Source organism: Crotalus tigris, unplaced genomic scaffold (assembly GCF_016545835.1).
Source record: "Crotalus tigris isolate CLP2741 ecotype Arizona unplaced genomic scaffold, ASM1654583v1 scf7180000018884.865410, whole genome shotgun sequence".
Taxonomy (NCBI): domain Eukaryota; kingdom Metazoa; phylum Chordata; class Lepidosauria; order Squamata; family Viperidae; genus Crotalus; species Crotalus tigris.
In genome coordinates, this window is record NW_024097256.1 from 174,693 (window position 1) to 198,059 (window position 23,367).

The 23,367-nt window shown below is 42.2% G+C and overlaps 1 protein-coding gene across 2 annotated transcripts; it reads left to right on the forward strand.

Annotated features, from left to right (window-relative positions):
• The first annotated feature begins 3,686 nt into the window (after positions 1-3,686).
• On the forward strand, positions 3,687-22,496 carry TRIM63 (tripartite motif containing 63). 2 transcript variants are annotated; one of them, XM_039357269.1, is made up of 9 exons: positions 3,687-3,994; positions 7,214-7,383; positions 11,309-11,477; positions 14,443-14,538; positions 16,512-16,745; positions 17,669-17,691; positions 18,658-18,782; positions 21,026-21,094; positions 21,930-22,496. In XM_039357269.1, the coding sequence occupies exons 1-9, from the start codon at positions 3,836-3,838 to the stop codon at positions 21,938-21,940; spliced, it is 1,056 nt and encodes a 351-aa protein (XP_039213203.1). In that variant the 5' UTR covers positions 3,687-3,835; the 3' UTR covers positions 21,941-22,496. The 2 variants fall into 2 exon arrangements, with proteins under 2 accessions (XP_039213203.1, XP_039213204.1); XM_039357270.1 differs by having other exon boundaries at positions 18,658-18,778.
• Positions 22,497-23,367: the final 871 nt, after the last annotated feature.

The following is a 23,367-nucleotide window of genomic DNA, read 5'->3' on the forward strand; positions in this document are numbered from 1 at the left end:
AAAAAAAAAAAAATGAAATCCCACCCATCTGGAAGAATGGGTTCAGACTTATGACTGTAGTATTCACTTAACAACTGCAAATTCACTTAACAATTGCAGCAATTTTCTTAATAACCATTTACAGATCCTCAAATGATCTAGTCCAGGGGTTCCCAATCCCCGGTCCATGGACCAGTATCAGGCTGCGGCATGCCAGCAACCAGTCCACACAAACAAGCAAAGCCCTATCTACGGGATGCAGTCAGCACACAAAACCACACACCCTCCGGTCCACAGAAAAACCTCTCTCCACGGAACCGGTCCCTGGTGCCCCAAAGGTTGGGGATCTCTGGCCTAGTCTATCCTTTCATTTATTTTTCAGAGAAATTGGATGTCCTGCTTCTGAAAACTCATAGCTGCTTCAAGTCATACTTACCACTGTTTAGTTTAGTGGGATATTTCTACCTGCTGAATATCTGTGATCAATATAAAGAACTTGTCTGAGCCAGAAGCGTATGGAACATCCCTCTGGTCTTTTTTTTTTATTGAAAAGTTTTACAAAAACTTACAAAATATATCCCAAACCCACCCACCCTACCCCCTCCCCCACTTCCCAGAGCTGAATACACGGTAATAAATACAATAATCATAACCTACCTAACATTAACCAACTATATAGATAAACAAATATAATGCACTTTAACTCTCTTTTACATAAAATTTCCACTATACTAAATTATTATTATTAATAACAACAATAATAATATTCTAAAATTTATTCATAAAATAAATGGAACTTTTTAGTCCCACATTTATTCTGAATATAATCTATCCATTTTCTCCAAACCGAAATGTATCTTTCTTGTGAATAATCCTTCGAACATCCCTCTGGTCTTGTTGTGCTATTGATCAATCACGTGTATATAAAATTTTGCCTAAAGCTGTTTGGGTTCCCAGATGGGTCACCTGAATGGACACCGTTATCCCAAGGCCTCCCACGTGTTTTTTTTTTTTTGTTGTTTCAGAAATTCCCTTGGAACTGAATGGGAAGTTTTTCTGCATCTTCATTCATTTGAGGGAGGATTCTGGAGGACTCCCAATTAAGCTTCACAACAAATGAGTTCTGGGAAGAGTTTGAAATACAGAACCTGATCTCGGTGGTGCCTGATGTCATGTCATCATCTGTTTGATGCTTCTGTTTTATAATTGGATTGGATTGCCCGGGACTATGAAATAGGGAAGTGATGCCACAGGGAGTCTGTTTGAGTTTGTACAGGTAGTCCTTGACTTACAACAGTTTGTTTAGTGACCATTTGAAGCTTCAACAGCAATGAAAAGAATGACGTACAACCATTTCTCACACTTATGACCATTGAGCATCCCATGGTTACATGATTCAGAAGCTTGATAACTGGTTTGTATTCATGACGGTGGGAGTGTACGGAAGTCCCACGACCATCTCTTGCAAACTTCTGACAAGCAAAGTCAACAGGGAAGCCAGATTCACGTAATAACCACGTTGCCAATTTAACAACTGCAGTGATTCTCTTAACAAATGTGGCAAGAAAAGTCACAAAATGGGGCAAAACTCACTTAACAAATGTCTCACTTAGCAACATGAATTCTGGGCTCAATTGTGGTCGTACATTGAGGACTATCTGTGTCCTGGGTCCCTTGTGGGGCATAAGTTGGGTTTTGATAATGAGAATTTAACTCTGAGGGGGAAAAAACCATGGTAAGCCTTTTTATAGGTGGGGGATTGATTAACAAGTCCCAATTTCCACCCATCCTGTTCCTGCCCTCCTCATCTTTTAATTGGGCTGCTGTATTTGATTGTGGGTAGTAGTTTATTTATGTTTTTATCCTTGTGCAGTTTTTATTTTTTTATAAGCGCCTGAAGGCAGGACAAGAAGCAACGGGTGGAAACTAATCAAGGAGAGAAGCAACCTAGAACTAAGGAGAAATTTCCTAACAGTGTGAACAACTAACCAGTGGAACAACCTGCCTCCAGAAGCTGTGGATGCTCCAACCCTGGAAGTTTTTAAGAAGATCCTGGACAGCCATTTGTCTGAAATGGTACAGGGTTTCCTACCTGAGCAGGGGCTGGACTAGATGACCTCCAAGGTCCCTTCCAACTTTATTACTGTTGTTGTTGTTGTTGTAAGCTGCCCAGGGCTTGTTTATTTATAAATAAATAAATATTGGAAATGATCAGTGGAAGCCAGGATGGTGGCTTTAAACTAATGAGAATGTAATGGTTATTTTAAGGATTTCCCACCTTCTAACAATTTGCTCTTCTAAATTCACAACAGTAGTAATATTCTGAACTTAAGCATCACAGCTTCAATATGCAATTACAAAAAACTGTAATGGGAGCTTAGAATGTCCTCTGGAGATAAGGAGAAGAGGCACCGTCCACCAAATGGTCAGGTGAGAGACAACATAGCCTGCAGCTGCGAGATGGGCGGAGAAAGAGACCCAGGAAGTTCCCTGTCTTCTCAGGCTGTAAAAGAGACGGCGAGAGATTTGTACTGGAGGCAGTCCTCGACTTCCGACCATCACTGAACCCCAAATTTCTGTCGCTAAGTGAAAAAAATTGTTAAGTGAATTTTGACCCATTTTACGACCTTTCTTGCTCCAGTTGTTAAGTAAATCATTGCAGTTATTCAATTAGTAACACGGTTCTTAAGTGAATCTGACTTCCCCATTGACTTTGCTTGTCAGAAGATTGAAAAAGGTGATCACATGACTCTGGGATACTGCAACTGTCATAAATATGAATCAGCTGCCAAGCATCGGAATTTTGATCACCATGGGGATGCTGCAGCAGTTGTAAGTGTGAAAAGTAGTCAAAAGTCCCTTTTTTCAGTGCTGTTGTAACTTCGAACAGTCACTAAATGAACTGTTGTAAGTCGAGGACTATCGTGTTTCCCTGAAAATAAGACCGGATCTTATATTAATTTTTGCTCCAAAAGACGCATTAGGGCTTATTTTCCAGTTAGGGCTTATATTCAGGGAAATTCGGTACTAAATGCCTCCGTCTGGCTGATTATCTTAATTGGGGCTTATTTTTGGGGTGGGGCTTATATTACGAGCATCCTGAAAAATCATGCTAGGGCTTATTTTCCAGCTGGGTCTTATTTTCGGGGAAACACGGTACCTGTAGGGACTTGCAAACTCCTGTTAATGTAGCCTTACGATAAAATAAATGAAATAGAATTAGCTCATCTGGTCATGTTTCCTGTCTGGTCTACCTGGGAAGGTTGAAAAAAGGAGAATTAGATGAGTGCAACTAGGGATGCTGAGCAACATGGCTATGTTAAGTCATTCCTTGGAACCAGGCCTGGCAATAGCAAACAAAGTTGTTGAGTGGTTTGAGCTTAACCCCTAGTTTAATGAGTGGGAAGGTCCATGTTGTTTGTTTAGTTCCCTGGAAAGGGTGACCAGTTTACACAAACACAGCTCTAATTTCTTTGTCGGAAAAGACACAGGGGAGGCAAAAGAGATAAATAATACAACATCTCTGGAAGTCTGCTTCCCAGCTTTTGAACATATTGTCCCTTTGCCTTGTTTACAGGAGTCCAACTAGAGGGACAACTGCACATCCCTCCTTTCATGTGACAGTGTGTTGGAAACACGACCCTCTTCTCAAATTACTCTGCCAGCCAAACACATGTGACTCCCAGATAAATTATAAATAGACAAGAGGCAGACAAACTGCAGAAAACCCGGTGACTTAGTTTGAAAGTCAACCCAGCAAGGCTCAGTTCTAAAACTTGAGCTTGTTTCCCAGAAGAATTTTTTGTCGAGCAAGTCCGGAATCTAAGGATATAATTTGTAAGTGCTGAATTGAACAATGGATTATCAGTCGAGCATCTTCCAGGACAATAATCCTATGGAGAATCTGGAAAAACAGCTGATCTGCCCTATTTGTCTAGAGATGTTCTCCAAGCCTGTGGTGATCCTACCTTGCCAGCATAACCTCTGTAGGAAATGTGCTAATGACATTTTTCAGGTCAGTATGCATCCATTCAGCCAATTTTGTATGTGTTTACTCAGTAGTTATATAGGAAGATTTTGAGATTTAGCTGATTATCTGAGAATAGAATAGAATAGAATAGAATAGAATAGAATAGAATAGAATAGAATAGAAAATATGGAATGGAATAGAATAGAATAGAATTAATACAATGAGTCTTGCAGTTGAAATACAAATATAACAAGTAGACTATGTGCTTGCTTAGCTTTCAGTCATCTAGGGCATCTTCAAGATTAGAAAAATTCTCTCTAGTTAGGAATCTTTCATCTTTCATCTGGACATGGATCAGATTTTAAGTAGAGAATCTAGGGAAATGCATTTCTATCATCTGAAAAAGAATAAAATGGCAGAAAGTGAACGTGTAACGATCTCTGCTACATTTGAAAGATCCATTAGCCATCTCTCTGCAACTTTTAATGAGAAAATAGCAAGGATATAAATATAGCAAACTTGCATTTGTGCTTCTGTTAAATGTGATGAAATTCTCCTAGCCTAGCTGTTATATGTTTTTGATATGGCGATATGGTGCTTTTTTAAGGCTCAGTCTAGTGCCTTAGAAATGGCATGCATTATCCACTAAAATCCATCTCTATCTCCACTTTCAAGTGTTGGAGACCTCCTTGGAATCATTCCTCAGATAATGTTCACATCTTCAAATGGCTTTGGCTAAGTAGCGGCTGATAAGAGCTCAGCTCTGGTCCTCTGGGGGCCTGTTCTACTTCTGACATTGCCTTCCTGACTTGTTGATTGTTATTGTCATACCTCCAAGGCAACACAAAACGTAAGGGCAGAGACACAGCCAAGAAGCTGAGGAGAATCTGAATTTGGTTTCCCAAATATCTCATTGGCTTACAAGCAAAGAGGGAGAGGAGAGAGATACCCGCCTGGTGAAACAATGGGTTGTTTTTAAGTGTTCTCTCATCCTGAAGATCCTCAGATGTGTTGGCATGGTCAACAGGAGCTGTAGTCACAACACATCTGTAGGGCACTTGACTGGAGGAAGTGGCTTTATTTCCTTCTCAGTCAATGACTTCTTACATATGTATCATTTCTATTTTGTAAAAAAAAAATGGGTATATTAAGACATGGAATAAATGCATGTGTGGCTTTGTTTTATTTATTTTTTAAAAATGTGGAATCAATATCCTTAAGGGAAGGAGAATTATTTTTTATTTAATGATGGTTTACTGAATACATTTTTGCCAGTATTTACAAGTTAAGACCCTCCAGGTGTGTTGGGACTTCAATCCCAGAATCCTAAATCAACACGAGGCATGCTGATTGGAAATTCTTGGAAACAATATTCCATTACATCTAAGGAGGGTTATTTTGGTACCAATGAGGTTGATTCATAGCATGGGTTCAAAGGAATCTGATAATTGCCAATCCCAAAATAAAAATGGACCAGGTCATAAAGTTCCCTCTTTGAGAGTCAGTTTGGCCTAGTAGTTAAGGTACTAGATTAGAAACTAGGTGTCAATGAATTCTAGTTCCTCTTTAGGTATGAAAGCCAGCTGCATCACCTTGGGCCAGTCATTCTCTCTCAACCGATGTTGTAAGGCTCAGGTGACCAGTGGCCAATATAAAATTTTTAGAAACTAATGCAGTATTTCTCTGTATTGCAATTACATTCCCCTCAAAACCATGACCAAACCATTGGCAATACCATTAGCAACATGGAAGCTGAAAGTTACTGTCATTCATGTGTGAATTCTATGTCCAAACAAGCAATCCCATTGCTACAGAAGATTGCCTAACACTACCGAATCTGCATAAGATTAGGTGGACAATGGACCACATGAAGCTTCCTTTTTCAGCCAGTTGATATCTGCTTGTTCCAATGTCCTGTCTCTCCAATTATTTCTTCATATAACATAAGAAACCCATTGCCATAAAACATATTGAAAGCATCTAGGATTACACAAATTAAGGGGGAAATGGATTGATCCTATAATTAGTATATCCAGGACAAATGGGTTCTGCAACAAGGGAGGATACATTCTAGAACCTGTATAATTATACATGTCTTCATCTATTCCATTCTCCATTTTTCGGGGTTAATGTCCTGTTTCCCAACAAACCAGTCAATATCCCATGCTCACCAAGCATACCTACTAAGCATTATTTTGGGATAGATCCTCTTCAAAATATAGTGTTTTTTTTCATATTTGCATCTACAAAAATATATTAGTACATGAATTTGGTTGGCTTCAAGAAAGGGTTGGACCAGTTCATGGAAGTCATGGGGGTCAGCAGCTATTAGTCTCAATAGAGGTGTGACTGCTTCTGAAGGCCATCAACTGGGAGACTTCTTTGTGTAGTTGGTTGTCCCCTGAGAACAGACTGCTGGACTAGATGGGCCATTGCTTATGCTCTTATGAACAATTTGCCTTATTTTGGCAATTCATATTATTCATCATGTAACCCATAAAGACAATGGACATGATTCTTCCATGTTTAACATCTAATAAAAGACCTAGGAAAGATGTACAAGAAAATCAATAATTCAGGATAACCACATTTTCTTGGGTGACTTCATGAGCATTCATTCAGCCGTGGATGGACTTGAGTCCTTCAAGAACTGAGATAGATCAGCAAGTCTTATTCTTATGTTTTAGTTAAATAAATAAGGAATAAACTCTATCTAGCTTCAAACGGTAATAATTTTTTTTGAATACTTATTTGGGGCTTCACCTTATGTATTTTCTAGGGCTCAGGTGCATAATATTTCACATAAAATGGGCGCATAAAGTAATGAAACCAGATTAGATTAAATAATTTAACAAATTGAAATTGAGTTCTCCCAGCCAATGCCCAGATCTGACAAATAGTGTCACTGCAATTTGTGCCCAAAATAGATTACAGTTGAAACAGTTACCTCATTGATTGGCAGTGGCTAGTGTTCCAGTGACAGTGTCCATTTTATGAGCAAAGCATGATGAGAGATGTTCTGTTTTATCAAAAGGACAACTGCGAATAATTTTAAAGGGGGAGGGGGAGGAAGGGAAGAAATCAGATTATTTTGAATTTTTGAAGCTTTCCCCACCTGGATCCTTCCTGAGTTTGAAATGAATAGGATTGATAGGAGCTGAAGTACATTATTTCTGAAGGGTACGAGATTTGGGAGGAAAAGTGTGTAGTTTAATTTGGGGAAATCACTGACTTTTGGATTAACACGATTGATGGCATTTCTAGGCCGCAAATCCATACTGGCAAACAAGCCGAGGAACTACCATATCAGGAGGACGGTTCCGGTGTCCCTCTTGCCGACATGAAGTCATCCTGGACCGCCATGGAGTCTATGGTCTCCAGAGGAATCTGCTGGTGGAGAATATCATTGATATCTATAAACAGGAATATTCAAGGTTGGTATGAATCCCACTTTATTACCACCTTGGAAAAGGAAATTATCCCTTAAAAGCAATCATGTCTTTAGTATCTTCCAATAATTTCTTAACAATTATTTCCAGACAGGAGCTTCAGCTAAAGCAGGGGTAGGCGACCTTGGCTCTTTTATGACTCGTGGACTTCAACTCCCAGAATTCCTGAGCCAGCCATGCTGAGGGGAAAGGGAGAGGTTTCCAAGCTGAGCCATGCTGGCTCAGGAATTCTGGGAGTTGAAGTCCACAAGTCATAAAAGAACCAAGGTTGCCTACCCCTGAGCTAAAGAAAGGTGGATGAATCACAAAGCACCATTAAGTTATTGTTATTGTAACTTTTACCAACCACATAGATTTTCTCCAGCTCTGTAAAGTGGCCCTTGACTTACAACCATTCAACGGTATTGGAAAAAAATGACTTACACACTAATGACTGGCACAACATCCCCACAATCGTGATCAAAATTCAGGCACTTGGTAACCGGCATGTATTTAGGATGGTTGCACCATCGGTTCGCGGATCGCCATTTTCAATCTTCCCAATTGGTTTCTGACAAGCAAAATCAAGGACAGGGTGAGGGGGGGAGATGGATTTGCTTGATGACCATGTGATTCACTTAACAATTGCAATGATTTGCTTAACAGCCATGGGAAAAAAGTCGTAAAATTGGGCTTGACTCTTTTTACAACTGCCTCGCTTAACAACAGCAATTCTGGTCCCAATTGTGGTCGTAAGTCAAGAACTACCTGTAATTAAGTCCATTCACCTTGAATGGGAGAAGGAGTGGCAGGACCTTGGGGGGGTGGGATGAAAAGAGGGATCAGCCTAGAATCCTTATGTAGCCACAAGCGAACTGAGTCCTATCCTCCTTGAGTGCCAGTGACCCTTATCTAACTCTAAGCAGATGCTGATGGTTAGTTGAGAAAATTTTTCTGCATCGAATATAGCAATCAATTAGTTTAATTGAACCTTCACTTGTGGTCTTCGGCTTCCACAGCTGATATCTTGCTGCTGGTATCCTCTTTCTTTCCTTCCATCCTTCCCAGCACTAAAGGAAGCTACCATATCTGGACCACAACAATCCAGACAACCACTCTGAAGGCAGCAAAGGAATGTTGAAGACTCCAATTATGTTTGTTCTATAGTGGTCCTCTGAATTTTTGCAGCTCAGATTTTGTAGTTGAAGGAAGGAGAGTCTCTGTAGAACTGAAAAACTGGCCATCATAACTGGGATTCATCCTTGGGGCCTGCCTCACTCATGTCAAGAAGAAATCTGCAGTAGATTAATTGGATTGACAAGAAATTTACAGTAGACTGAAAGTGCAAAAAGCAATAAATCCATAAAATATAACCTATCTTAACACGGCAGCTTAATCCAATTTAAAAATCCAGGCTGAAGGTTATGACACTTTTCAGAACAGCACCTACATGGACCTTGGGTCCGATCTAGGTTACTTTCATTCATTCTTTTCTTTATACACATTCAGTCTCACACCCACCGTGTGTAGAACTAGGAATTAGTGCTGCTTTAAATCACGATAGCAAACGCAATTATCATGCTGTTTGTTTAAAAAAAACCTATAGAGGAAAGTGCTACCAACTGACTAGTCCGTGTCCATGAAGGGTCAAGAAATTTGGGTGGATTAGCAAGGGCTCCGAATATAGGCGCAGAAGTGCTGTGCTGCTGATACTTTGGGGTGGGGGGTGGGGGGCGTTATCATAAATCCTCCTCCAAAGGAAGGAAACCTGTTCTCAAAATAAATGGCTCCACTTGGACAGAAGTGGAAGTAAGATCTAAACATAACTTCACAGGGAGGTTAATATTAGACAGAAGGCTATCTACACTGTACTGTGCAAAGGAAGGATCAGCAAGCAGACCACAATTTCAACTTGATTTACTAAATCTAGTATTTAATTTCTACTGTGTGAGAGGAAAAATTAAATGAGAAGAAAGTAACTGGGAAATACTTGCCCTTCGTGAGGAATATTTCTGGGGCCAATCCCTAGAGCAGTTGTTCTCAACCTTTTTAATGCCGCGACCCCCAACCGGTCGTAAGTCGAGGACTACTCAACCGGTCGTAAGTCGAGGACTATTCAACTGGTGCAGCACCGTTTGCAGAATGGGACTTTTGGCGGGCTCAGCAGGGCAGAGACAGCCTGGACAATTCCTATTGGCTTTTGACAGCCAATAGAACTAGACTCTATTCAAGAGAGTCTATTCTATTGGCTTTCAAAAGCCAATAGAATAAAAGGGAGTAGCACAGCTAAGGAAAAGGGGGGAAAAATGGCGGACTGCGTTGTTTGGCGACCCCCGTGAAATGGTTGTTCGACCCCAAATGGGGTCCCGACCCACAGGTTGAGAACCACTGCCCTAGAGATTGATAGAACGTGAAGCAAGCAAGCCTAATGGCTCTTCAATCCCTCCCTCTTTAATAGACAAAGGGCCCCATTCACTAGGAAAACCACTTCTATGAAGTTCTTGGTACTCTCTAAGCTTGGTTGTTTGCCTGGAGACATTTCATTACCCAGCTAGGTAACATCATCAGTGCTGGTGTTTACTTTAAAATGCATGGACCTCAGCTCCCAGAATTTACCAGCCAGCATGCTTTGGGTCTTGTTCTATCCCAGTCTCTAGCCGTCCTCGTTAAAGGCACAAGGACCAAACCCCTGTTGATAAAATAGGCTGGAGACTTTAAAGCAAAACAAACCCCTTTTAATATGGGTGACAAACCTGCCAAATAGTCCAAAACACAAGCAGCAAAACTCAAACCAAATGAAGGAAATAGCCCACAGGAAACACGATGCAAACAGAAGAGTAGTCACAAGCAAGACGAACAGACCAGGATCCAAAGAAGTACTTTGCAAACGGTTGCCTTCAGCAACCAGCACCGCCCACACCTCCTCTTTTTATACAGCAGTCCCAAGGCGTTGCCTCTCCGTGCCTTCTCCTTTTACCCTGGAGTTGCCGTATTGACTGCTGCTGATTTACTCTCGCTAATTGATGACATGTGCGTGCATCAATTAGCATGTCCATCAGGTGTGCGTCCTCCGAGTCTGACTCATTCTCCTCACACAGCTGACCTTCATCAGGAACACGACTGGAGGGCCCAGGCTCTGCATCAAACCGTGAGTCCTGTAATTCATCAGAGCCTCCCTCTGCCCCTGATGGCCCTTCAAATGCCTCTTCCACCTCCTCCTCAGATTCCTCAGACTCAGCTGTTCGGAGCACAGGCTGGCACGGAATCACAATAGGTCTATAGCAGTGTTTCTCACCCTTGACAACTTTAAGATGGGTGGGCTTTAACTCCCAGAATTTCCCAGCCAGTAGGCAAGGAACTTCTGCAAGCAAACAACCAAGTTCAGAGATCACCGAGGACCATATTCAACCCTATATTTTCTTCTATTGAAAATAATTCCTGACATGCATTTCACCAGATTGCCCCTACTCTTGCAAGGGCATCATAATTAGGCATTTGAATAATCCATAAAACCAACCTGATCCTCTGTCTTCATCCATGTTTTACACACCCATGTGAGATAGAGTGTTTATTTAAACTCTATTTTTACCATATTTTGCCATATTTACATTAACCACAGGCCATGCAATTCCTGCATTTTACATAAAGTAAAACAAAAAACAAAGCAAGTTTATAGTTTCAAACATGCAGATCAGTGGCAGTAAATAGTAGGACATAGTCATCATGAAATGTCAAATGAAAAAGGCACAGTGACGGTCTCAATATTACCTAGAGAGTTTTTGGGGCCGAGTATGAATTTCAACCTGTTTCCCCACTTCTACTCAAACATTTATTTGTTAAGTTTATATGCTGCCCATCTTGCTAGCCCAGGTGACATTAACTATGCAGACATTCTTATCTGGACTCTTCGTTTCCTTCCCATCTCCAACAGCCGTCCGCTCAAGAAGGGAAACAACCCCATGTGCAAGGAACATGAAGATGAAAAGATCAACATCTATTGCTTGACCTGTGAGGTTCCTACCTGTTCTATGTGCAAAGTCTTTGGAGCACACAAAGACTGTGAAGTGGCACCTCTTCAAAGTGTCTTTCAGGGACAAAAGGTATGAGCCAAGCCTGATATTCATGATCATCTGCCAACACTGAGTCAGGGAGGCTTGAACATTGCAAGATGGCAGACAGAGCATCATAATGTAAACGCCATCCTTAGTGTTACCTGCATGTTCAAAAGATGCCTTATCATGTTTTATCAGGACATTTTTATCTGCCCACTTTGGGGATTTTGATGCCCAAATTTCAGAACTGGCTCACAGCAGAGGTTTCAAAGATACAGCTAGATAAATTGCTTTACTGGAGAGCAGACAGACATCAAATATACGTAGAAGACATGCCTGGTCTAGCAGTCAGAAATCATGCATCTGTTTCGGAGTTTGCATACTAAGCCTTTACCTTCTGGCTTTTCAAATCAGTTATCATTTTTTTCCCCATTCTAAGAGTTGGAGACATCATCCCAATGTTTACGTAACAATTGTCTCTGGCCTGAGAATTGCTGGCTCCTATCCTGTCAAGTCCAACCTTTAGAGCAGTGGTTCTCAACCTTTTTAATGCCGTGACCCCCAACCGATCGTAAGTCGAGGACTGACTCAACCGGTTGTAAGTCGGGGACTACTCAACTGGTGCAGCACCGTTTGCAGAATGGGACTTTTGGTGGGCTCAACAGGGCAGAGACAGCCTGGACAATTCCTATTGGCTTTTGAAAGCCAATAGAATTAGATTCTATTCAAGAGAGTCTACTCTATTGGCTTTCAAAAGCCAATAGAATAAAAGGGAGTAGCACAGCTAAGGAAAAGGGAAAAAAAATGGCGGACTGCATTGTTTGGCGACCCCCGTGAAATGGTCGTTTGACCCCAAATGGGGTCCCGACCCACAGGTTGAGAACCACTGCTTTAGAGCATCTGTCTTCATGTACTAGTAGATTTCAGGCTTTTGGTCTCCAACTGCCCCTTTCCTAATGCAAGCACCTTCTAAGGAATTCCTGCTAAAGGACCAGGTTATTTAAAATTGCTCCCCTAGGTCATGGCAGGATCCACCAGCCTGCTGGTGAGCAAACCTGCTCACTGCTCCATAACAGCACAGGAAAACAAACAGGTCCTTTCATCTCTATTAAGAGGACATGATCAATAATTCTGTTTTTTTTTCCCCCTTCCATTCAATCATTTTGATTCTCGAGGTCTGCCTGGCAAAGTCCCTGCAGTTTTCTTGGTAAGGTTTTGCAGAAGTGGCTTGCCATTGCTTCTTTCCCAGGGCTGAGAGAAAGGGACTGGCCCATGGTCACCCAGCTGGCTTTGTTCCTAAGACAGGACTAGAACTCCTATTCTCCTGATTTCTACCGGGTGCCTTAACCACTGTGCCACATTGCCTCTCCGTTTTCTATTTAAACGATAGCAATTGTTTTTAAGTGTGCACTTGTATTACTCAGGGCCTGCAAAATCTTTCCATGGTGTATGTACTCTTTTTGGATATGCACCAACAGAAAGACCTCCCTGACATAATTCTAAACAGTCTCCAGACTTCCTGGGATATTGCTTAGCAGCCTCTATGGAAGTGAATATCCTCCTACTTTATGCCTGCAACTTGACCATATGTCCAGAGGCAAAGAAAAAAAAAAAAAAAAGGATTGCATTTCTTCACCTTAGAGGGGTTCAGGTCCAGTGGTATGCAGAGGAAGTCTTGGGCCAGAAGGTCCATCTCCCATTTGGACTACGAGGTGAATCAGAGACCTCTGGACATGTCACACTGCGTCTTTCAGGAATAGCTTCTGACCCTAATGCAGCTGATATGGACACATAGACGACTGCAGTTGACAAGCGATCATCAGCAGGATATATTTGGAGCCACAAGAGTCGAAAGGTGGCAGAGGACCCCGTTGGGAGGACTTTCATTCCCCCAGAAAGCAGCTGCAATAGAAGCGGTGCTCTTTCTCTGAACACCCATACAGTAGTTAACCCATTGCTTTCCCCAGAGATTAAACAGACCCACCACCCCTCCATTTTCTGCAGACTCAGCTATGGTCACAGCCATCTGGAATTCTTGGTGCCCATATTTTCCTTCACACGGGGCACTGCAGAGGTTTAGAAAAATGAGAAAAGCGGATATGGAGTCTTTGTCCATATATAAAATCAAATTGCAGAATGACAAAGACTCCATATCCGTTTTTCTCATTTTTCTAAACCTCTGCATATATAGGCACCAAGAATTCCAGATGGCTGTAACCATATATATCTCCCATTCCTCTTTTCCCATTGATTTGGGAGAACATTTGAATGTGGGTCCATGCATGGAACTTTCAAGTTGTCATTCAGAGTTTGTGATGAAGGCTTATGCCTCTCACCCCAAAAGAGCGAAAGGAAAAACAGATTTCGCACTTTGTGAAACCAACCCAGATCAAATCTGCGCAGTTGAGCCAATTTGAGCCCGGATTTTCCCGGCGTCAAGTCTGGCTCAGCCAAAAGACACGAGTTTACCCAGGCTGGCCATGAGACAACCTGTTTCAAACAACATTTTTGAGTCCCTAGCAGATGCAGTGTTCAGCCAGCTGGTGCAAAAGGGTTGTTGGCTTTGGCATCCAAAATGTGTATGGATGTCAGCATCCTAGAAACACATTTCTGCCATGGGGCTAAAAATACTATGCCAATCCAAAGCCAACTGACTTTGCTGGAGAAGGATTTATAATCTGGCTCTAGACTTAATCAGTTAATTGAGGTCAGCCCTTCCTTAAACTTCCCTCAATCTTTCAAAGCCCCAGAAAAATGATCCAAGATTTTTCTAAAAAAAAAAAAAAAAAGTCCCTATAATCTAATACGATCAAAAGGGAACCAAAAACAAAAACAATCAGTCTTGACAATAACTGTACTGTGGTCTTAAGTCGTAGCATTTCTCACAAATATTTCTTTCGCTGGATTTTCCATTTGTTGTTCTCACAATTGGCCAAGTACAACCTCAGCGCACCCCTTGATTCAGAAAAGGGAGCTTAGACGGTCAATTTATTTTTATTATTTTCTCTTACAGACTGAGCTAACCAACTGCATCTCCATGTTAGTAGCAGGGAATGACAGGGTGCAGACAATCATCAGCCAGCTGGAGGACTTGTGCAAAACGACAGAGGTGAGGAGCACGACAAATGGCTGAGCCTTCAGAAATCTGAGTAGCGGAAGAGAAATCCAATCCAGAGCGATGGTTGATCAGACAAGGGCTGCCAGAGAAGAGAAGGGAAGGGAGCCCACTGGCTTTCTTCTCCCTGTTTCCAAATCTAGGCAGGGGTTTATTTAGACCAGCGGTTCTCAACCTGTGGGTCGGGACCCCATTTGGGGTCGAACAACCATTTCACGGGGGTCACCAAACAACGCAGTCCGCCATTTTTCCCCCCTTTTCCTTAGCTGAGCTACTCCTTTTTATTCTATTGGCTTTTGAAAGCCTATAGAATAGACTCTCTTGAATAGAGTCTAATTCTATTGGCTTTCAAAAGCCAATAGGAATTGTCCAGGCTGTCTCTGCCCTGCTGAGCCCGCCAAAAGTCCCATTCTGCAAACGGTGCTGCACCAGTTGAGTAGTCCTTGACTTAACGACCGGTTGAGTAGTCCTCGACTTACGATCGGTTGGGGGTCGCGGCATTAAAAAGGTTGAGAACCACTGATTTAGACGAAAGAGCCGTCCGTCCACCTAGAAACCTAAAATCCCAATGATGAGGAATCTGGGGTTAGAGTACGGAGTGCAAGTCAGGAGATCCTTGTTTGGTCTTTCCTCTGCTGCCATGCACCTACAGAGACTATTATGTAGGGCAGGGGTGTCAAACTCAATTTCATTGAGGGCCGCATCAGCATTGCGGTTGCCCTCGGGTGTATATGTGTGGCCAGGGTGAGTGTGGCCTACTGGGTGGGCATGGCCAGCTTACATCATTGACGTCAAAGGTGCCTGTGGGGGCCTGGGCAGGAGTGGGACAGATCTGAGGGTCTCTAGCAGGAGGGGGTGGAACTGGGGCAAGCACCAAAACATGGTCCATTTCTTCATTCCTCACAAAGGGTGACCCCTCCCCAGCATGCACCCAGGGGGCGGGGCCGACACAGCAGGGGCTGCTCCCTCACTGTTTCTAGACAGCCTTGTGGAGCTAAGACTGAATGTGTTTCAGCATAGATGGCCACCACAAAGTTGTACATTGGCTCCCGGCCGGCCTGGGCCAGGGCCAAGGCAGCGGGGGCCGTTCCCTCACTGTTTCCAGGATGGCTTCGCGGGCCACATGAAACCACTTCGCAGGCCGCATCCAGCCCCCGGGCCTTGTGTTTGACATGTCTGATGTAGGGTGTAACCCCAATCATTCTGAGTTGGGAAATATGGTGATTGCAATCTATACATGGGAGGCAGTCCTCCATTTACAACCACAATCGGGACCAGAATTTCCATTGCTAAGGTGTTGTGAGTCGCACACAATTTTACAATCCATTCTGCTGTTAAGCAAATCAATTCAGTTAAGTCAGGGATAGGCAACCTTGGCTCTTTTATGACTCATGGACTTCAACTCCCAGAATTCCTGAGCCAGCATGGCTCAGCTTGGAAACCTCTCCCTTTCCCCTCAGCGTGGCTGGCTCAGGAATTCTGGGAGTTGAAGTCCACGAGTCATAAAAGAGCCAAGGTTGCCTACCCCTGAGTTAAGTGAACCATGCAGTCATTAAGCAAATGTGGCTTCAACCGTTGATTTTGTTTGGTGAAAGCTGGCTGGAATGGTCGCAAATAGCAATCACCATCGGCCAACGGTTGTAAACATATGCTGGTTGCCAAGGGCCCAAATTTTGATCATGTGACTGTGGGGAAGCCACAACATTCATAACTGTGAGGACCAGTCGTAAGTTATTTTTTTCAGTGAAAGAAAATAGTCTGTGAAGATTGATATGCTCTCCTCTGCAAAACCTTCTGCTGAATATATTTGCCAACTGGAACCAGCTGGGGATCAAGATTTCTTAGAGCTGCAATGCTCCCCTTAACAAATCAAGCACTGGCATCTCTCAGATGGTTGCTTCATGCGTGAGATTTGTTCAGGAGGAACCAGCTCGACTTCTTCTTTTATTCTTCTCTCTCTGTCACAGGAGAATAGTCGGTTGGCTAAGCAGTCTCTGTGTGAGAAATTTGAAGCTCTCATTGCTGTCCTTGAGGAGAAGAGGACAGACCTTCTGCAGCGTATCTCCAAGGAACAAGAGGACAAAGTTGGGTTCATGCAGAACCTCATCCAAGAGTATAAAGATCAACTGGAGCAGTCCTCCAAGCTGGTCGAGACTGCCATTCAGTCTATGGAGGAAGAAGGAGGAGCAGCTTTTCTCATGGTGAGGAAAAATGCTACACATTCAAGATTCCTTTATCTACAGCTGTGTAGATGTTCAATTCCCTAATTCCCAGACCAAGATAGCCAGAACTGGAGATCTGACTAGGACAGGGGTAGGCAACCTTGGCTCTTTTATGACTCGTGGACTTCAACTCCCAGAATTCCTGAGCCAGCCATGCTCCCCACCTCTGGTCTAGAGCAGGGGTAGGCAACCTTGGCTCTTTTAAGACTCGTGGACTTCAACTCCCAGAATTCCTGAGCCAGTCGTGCTAGCTCAGGAATTCTGGGAGTTGAAGTCCATGAGTCATAAAAGAGCCAAGGTTGCCTACCCCTGGACTAGGAGATACATATCATGGATCAGCCAGGAAACTGGCCAGTTGATCTTAGTGGTGCTACTTACCATCACTCATCTGAATCTGCCTGAAGAGTTGGCATGGAGATAAAATAAGAAGGGATTTGAATGTAAAATTACTTTGAACCTTAAAAGAGGGGTGTTCAACCTTGGCAAATTTAAGACTTGTGGACTTCAACTCCCAGAATTCCCCTGCCAGCATGACTGGCTGGGAATTCTGGGAGTTGAAGTCCACAGGTCTTAAAGTTGCCAAACCTGCACTCCCCTGCTCTAAAATAAAGGTTTCAGTGTTATCGGTTTAATTTGTGAATTGTGATCTTTGCTTTTCATTGCAATTAGAGTAACCCTAAACTGGAAATATAAAAAAAAAGATTTCTAATTATGACACTTTGCAACTGTACAATTACACTTCAATATTTTTTTGTGTGTGTGCCTTCAAATCAGTCTTCTTACTCAAAATTTTAACAGGGCAATCAACCAATCAATAATTTCTGGGAGACTCAAGTTGATTTTACCAATTTTAAACAAAACATTTTTCATTCACTTGTTAACCTTTCTCTTTCTCATTCCAGACTGCCAAGCAGCTTATTAAAACGTAAGTCCTGAAAATATATTTTTAAACTCCCATTTTTGAAAACGAACTGTAAAATCCTAAGTAAATACTGTACGTTCAAAGAGGATCCAATCAGGAAGGGCACTGTATGGTTAAGTAAACACTGTGACATTTGAATTATATTAAAGTTGATTAGTAGATGGACTAGTTTGTTAGCTTAACTGTTTAGTTGCAATGCTCCTGTTAACAGAAAGTTGGGGGCAACTTAATTCCTTTTCCTGAAAAATATGCCATCAGCTAATTGAAACCTATTTGGTGTACGATGGAACATTTATGTGTGGAGCCTTGGGGAGAATGAAAATGGAGGGAAGAAAGACCCAAAGAAAAGTTAACACAGTTACAGATAGTCCTCGACTTAAAACAGTTCATTTAGTGACCGTTCAAAGTTCCAAGAGCACTGAAAAAAAGTGACATGACCATTTTTCACAGGACCGTTGCAGCATCCCCAGGGCCACATGGTCAAAATTCAAATGCTTGGCAACTGGTTCACATTTACGATGGTTGCAGTGTCCATTTTGTGACCTTCTGACAAGCAAAGTTAACGGGGAAGTCAGATTCACTTAACAACCTTCTTACTAACTTAACAACTGCAATGATTCACTGTGGCTAAAAGGTCATAAAATGGGGCAAAAGTCACTTAACAACTACGTCACTTAACAACACAAATTTTGGGCTCAATTGTGGTCGTACATTGAGGACTACCTGTATTTATAAAAGGGGGAAAGGTTAGTCAGTCAGCCCCTCTTTCTTTCATTCCATTTCTTTTGTTTATTTTATTCATCTAAAATATTGCCGGCCATCCTTCATAAATCTTTGGGCCGAATCCCATAATGGTAGAAAGGCCTATAATACAGTATCACACCATTTGTTTGAATGACAGCCCAAAACCTACAGCAGATTGTCTAACAGCAGGATAAAAGACAACATCCTTTCTCATCTGCGTTCCAGAATCGTGGATGCATCGAAAGGTGGTCAGCTGGAGAAAGTTGAGGCAGGCTTTGAAAACATGGACTACTTTGCCGTAGATTTGGAAAGCATCACAGAAGCCTTGAGAAGCATCAACTTTGAGGCAGGTATGATAATCCAGAAGTGCCCTTTCGGGATGGAAGAAGTGTAACCTGAAATTTATATTGCTAATCTCTCTGAACGCAACATGGCTCGTCTAAGTCTTCTGATTTCTCAGATACATTCCTCTTGATGGAGAAATCAATATTGCATCAGTCGGGGGGGGGGGGTAAAAGACAATTCTTAAACATTATGTTGTTCAGACCAAGGAAAATATAAGGTGTAATAATTAATATGGAAATCAAGCAGCACGGTGGTCAAAGATGAAAACGCTTGCCTCCCATTTGGAAGGTTGAGAGTTCAATCCTAGGCAGTGACAGATAGAATAGAATAGAGCTGGAAGGGACCTTGGAGGTCTTCTAGTCCAGCCCCACCCCCCGCTTAAGCAGGACAACCTACCCATCTCAGACAGATGATTGTCTAGTGACTAGTCTTTTCTTAAAGATCTCCAGTGATGGAGTGCCCACGATTTCTGGAGGCAAGCTGTTCCACTGGTTGATTGTCCTCACTGTTAGGAAGTTTCTCCTTAATTCCAGGTTGCTTCTCTCTTTGATCAGTTTCCAACTCTGGTGCTTTGGTGAACAAAAGCAGCCCCTCAAATACTGGAATACTGCTATCATGTCTCTCCTATTTCTTCTTTTCTTTAGACTAGCCAAACCCAAGTCCAGCAGCCATTCTTTGTATGTTTTAGCCTCCAGGCCTTGGATCATCTTAGTTGCTCTTCTCTGCATTTTTTCTAAACTCTCAATATCTTTTTTGTGAGTGCAAAGAGAAAATAACTGCTGCCAACTCTGCATAGGTATCAGGAAAGGCATCTAGCCGGTGAACACTCAGCCCCCAACCCCACTCTGGAGCAAGGGATTATAGGGCCATAAAAGAAAATAATAATAATATGGAAATCACTGCAGCAAACAGCATTGTGCATCAGGTTATTATTTTTGCATATCGACAAATAATACGTAGCATCCTGAATGCCAAATATATTTCATCAACTATTGACATTAGATTATTATGGGGATGAATGCCAAATCCAGATAAATGTTCGGCAAATAGTAAATATTACGAGAACATTCTTCAGCTTTTCAATACTGAGGTATTTTTTAAAAACTTCCTTCTGTACTTGTCTTGGGGCTAATGCCTGCTGATTTCCATGACAAAAGTGGGGCTTTCTAATATTCTAGTGCATAAGCAAACTTAACAAAACTTTTGTGTGGCAAGGGGTACAAAGCGAACAGATCCCGGTAGAGTTAGAAATAAAGATTCCCAAGAACTTCATAAGCATCTGAGATACTTATAGATACCGAGGCACTATCTAATAAAATGAAATTCAATGGTGAAAAAAGTAAAGTTCTATATTTAGGCAAGAAAAACCAAATGGAAAGGTATAGTATAGGGGGTATCTTGCTCAATAGTAGTAACTGTCAGAGAGATCTCGAAGTCCTAGTGGAAATCACTTAAATATGAGCCAGCAGTGTGCTGCAGTTGCCAGAAAGGCCAACACAGTGCTGGACTGCATTAACAGAGGGATAGAATCAAGATCACATGAAGTGTTAATACCACTTTACAATCCCTTGATAAGGCCACACTTGGAATACTGCATCCAGTTTTGGTCACCAGGATGTGAAAAAGATGTTGAGACTCTAGAAAGAGTCCAGAGAAGAAGAATAAAGATGATCAGGGGACTGGAGGCTAAAACATATAAGGAACGGTTGCTGGAATTGGGTATGTCTAGTAGTTTAATGAAGAGAAGGACGAGGGGGGACAGGATAGCAGTATTCCAGTTTCTCAGGGGTTGCCTCAAAGAAGAGGGAGTCAAGCTGTTCTCCAGAGCACCTGAAGGCAGGACAAGAAGCAACGGATGGAAACTAACCAAGGAGAGAAGCAACCTAGAACTAAGGAGAAATTTCCTGACAGGACAATTAATCAGTGGAACAACTTGTCTCCAGAATCTGTGAATGCTCCAACACTGGAAGTTTTTAAGAAGAGATTAGACAACCATTTGTCTGAAATGGTATAGGACCTGAGCAGGGAGTTGGACTAGAAGACCTCCAAGGTCCCTTCCAACTCTGTCTATTTTATTCTATTCTATTCTATTCTATTCTATTCTATTCTATTCTATTCTATTCTATTCTATTCTATTCTATTCTATTCTATTCTATTCTTAAGAGACAGCTCTATAGCTCTGTTATAGAGCACATAAGGCTTTCTGGAATGTGGATCTAAATTATTTCCCCCTCCCTTTTTTCCAAAGATGAAGATGACGAAGAACTGAATGAGGAAGAGGGAAGAGAAGAGGAACAGCAAGTTGGGCAAACAGATGGTAAGAAACAAATGGGAAATATTAGGTCTTCCACACAGAGATACAGTCTGAATATTTTTTTGAGATGAGCACTGAATGCAGCATTACGTGTAGTCCTCGACTTACAACCATTCATTTAATGGCCCTTTGAAATTTACACCAGCACTGAAAAAAAATGATTTAGGATGGATCTTCGCACTTATGACTGTTGCAGCATCCCCATGGTCACGCGATCAAACTTCGGCATGTATTTACGACAGCTCGTATTTACAACGATTGCAGCATCCTGGGGCAGGGGTAGGCAACTTTGGCTCTTTTATGACTCGTGGACTTCAACTCCCAGAATTCCTGAGCCAGCATGGCTCAGCTTGGAAACCTCTCCTTTCCCCTCAGCATGGCTGGCTCAGGAATTCTGGGAGTTGAAGTCCACGAGTCATAAAAGCGCCAAGGTTGCCTACCCCTGTGGGGGTCACGTGATCAGCATTTGCAAGCTTCCTAGCCAGCTCCTAAAGAGCCAAATCAGTGGGGGAAGCAGTATTTGCTTAACGGTTGTGTAATTCACAACTGCAGTGATTTTCTTAACAACCGTAGCAAGAAAGGTAATAAAATCGGACCCAATTTAACAGCAGCCTTTCTCTGCAATGGAAATTTTGCTCCCAATTGTGGTCATAAATTAAGGACAGCCTGTATTTTTTTTTCTTCCATTCAATCGTGCCTGTTTTCTTGGCAAGTTTTGGCAGAAGAGGGTTGACCCCTGCCTGCTTCTTTGTAACTGTGAGAAAGTTTTGGCTGTAGCCAAAATCCTGAATGGTTTGTCTTCAAATGGTTTCATTCATTTCTCTCCTGTTTTCTGCAGGTGCGCAGTAACCAGGAACATGAAATTCCAAGGAGAAAGCAAGCAGAAAGTCTGGCTCTATAGGATTTGGACATGGAGAAAAAAGAGGAGGGATGGGGTGGGGGGAACCCAAACTGGATGCCCATCAGGTTAAGAGGGCAAAGCCCAGCTGATGGAGGCTCATTTGGGATGTTGAATTTGTGGCAATGCAGGAAGGCAAAAATGCACAGAGACACTTTATACACGGGTGCAACATGGAACTTTTCATACATGTTATATATTGTGATTTTTTTTGTACATAATTCTTCAGGACACTTGACTTCTTTTGGGAGGGGGGTGTTTAAAGAAAATATAAGATTTTGTTGCTACTGTCACATCAGAGCACACTGTTCCACCAACTAAAGGCAGTTGATTCTGGGAATTAAGTTAAAATGTTTCCATCAGCAGATCGGACGTAGTCAAACAAGAGTCAATTTTGTTGTGCTTTTTAATCTATGAAAAATACCGCCTGCCTAGAAGTGAATGTAAATGATATGTTTGTTCTTCTTTGTTGTATATAGTTACATAATAAAATAAATTCCCATTTTATCTTGAGGCCAAATGTTTTGTAACAGTAGGCAAAGAATCTGTAAAACGTGTTGCCACAAAAAATAGTGATGGCTTTCTTTTAAGATGCTCTCTCAGGGGATTAGTTGTAAATAGGGGGAGGGAATATAATTGCTATTTTTTCTATTGGGGGTTAAAATAGAACCCTTATGTTTCAGTGCAGTATACCTCTGATGACTGTAGTAGAATGTGAGATACTCTAGATGCAGGTCAAAGGTAGTTGCCAAACATTTTTTCCAGCTTCTGGTAACACACACACACACACACACACACACACACACACACACACACACACACACCGCCCAGCTTCTTCCTTCTTACAGCTGGCTGGACAAAGAACATCACTGTTTCTCAACTTTGGTAACTTGATGCATGGACTTCAACTCCCAGAATTCCCCAGCATCAGGCTGGTTGGAGAATTCTGGGAAAGGTTGAGAAAGATTGAACTACATCATCCAGGAGAAGTTGCATGAGAACATTCAGAGAACAGGTCTCACAAATTCCAGTGTTTACCTTAAACTTGCAGTGTTTCCCAAACTTGACAATTTTAAGGCATGAGGACTTCAACTCCCAGAATTCCACAGCCAGCGTTGCTGGCTGTGGAATTCTGGGAGTTGAAGTCCTCATACCTTAAAATTGTCAAGTTTGGGAAACACTGCCTTAAAGGGTGATGATCATCTGAACAAAAGAAGGGTCCTCCTGATGCAGCTGAGCTACCACTGCCACCAGTCCCAGGCAGAATGACCAGTGGGGAGGATGCTGGGAATTGTAGTTCAGAAGCAGCTGGAGGGCTGATGCTTCTGCAGCCTTGTTAATTAGATACCAACAAATGAGGTTTTGCAGATATGGAGAC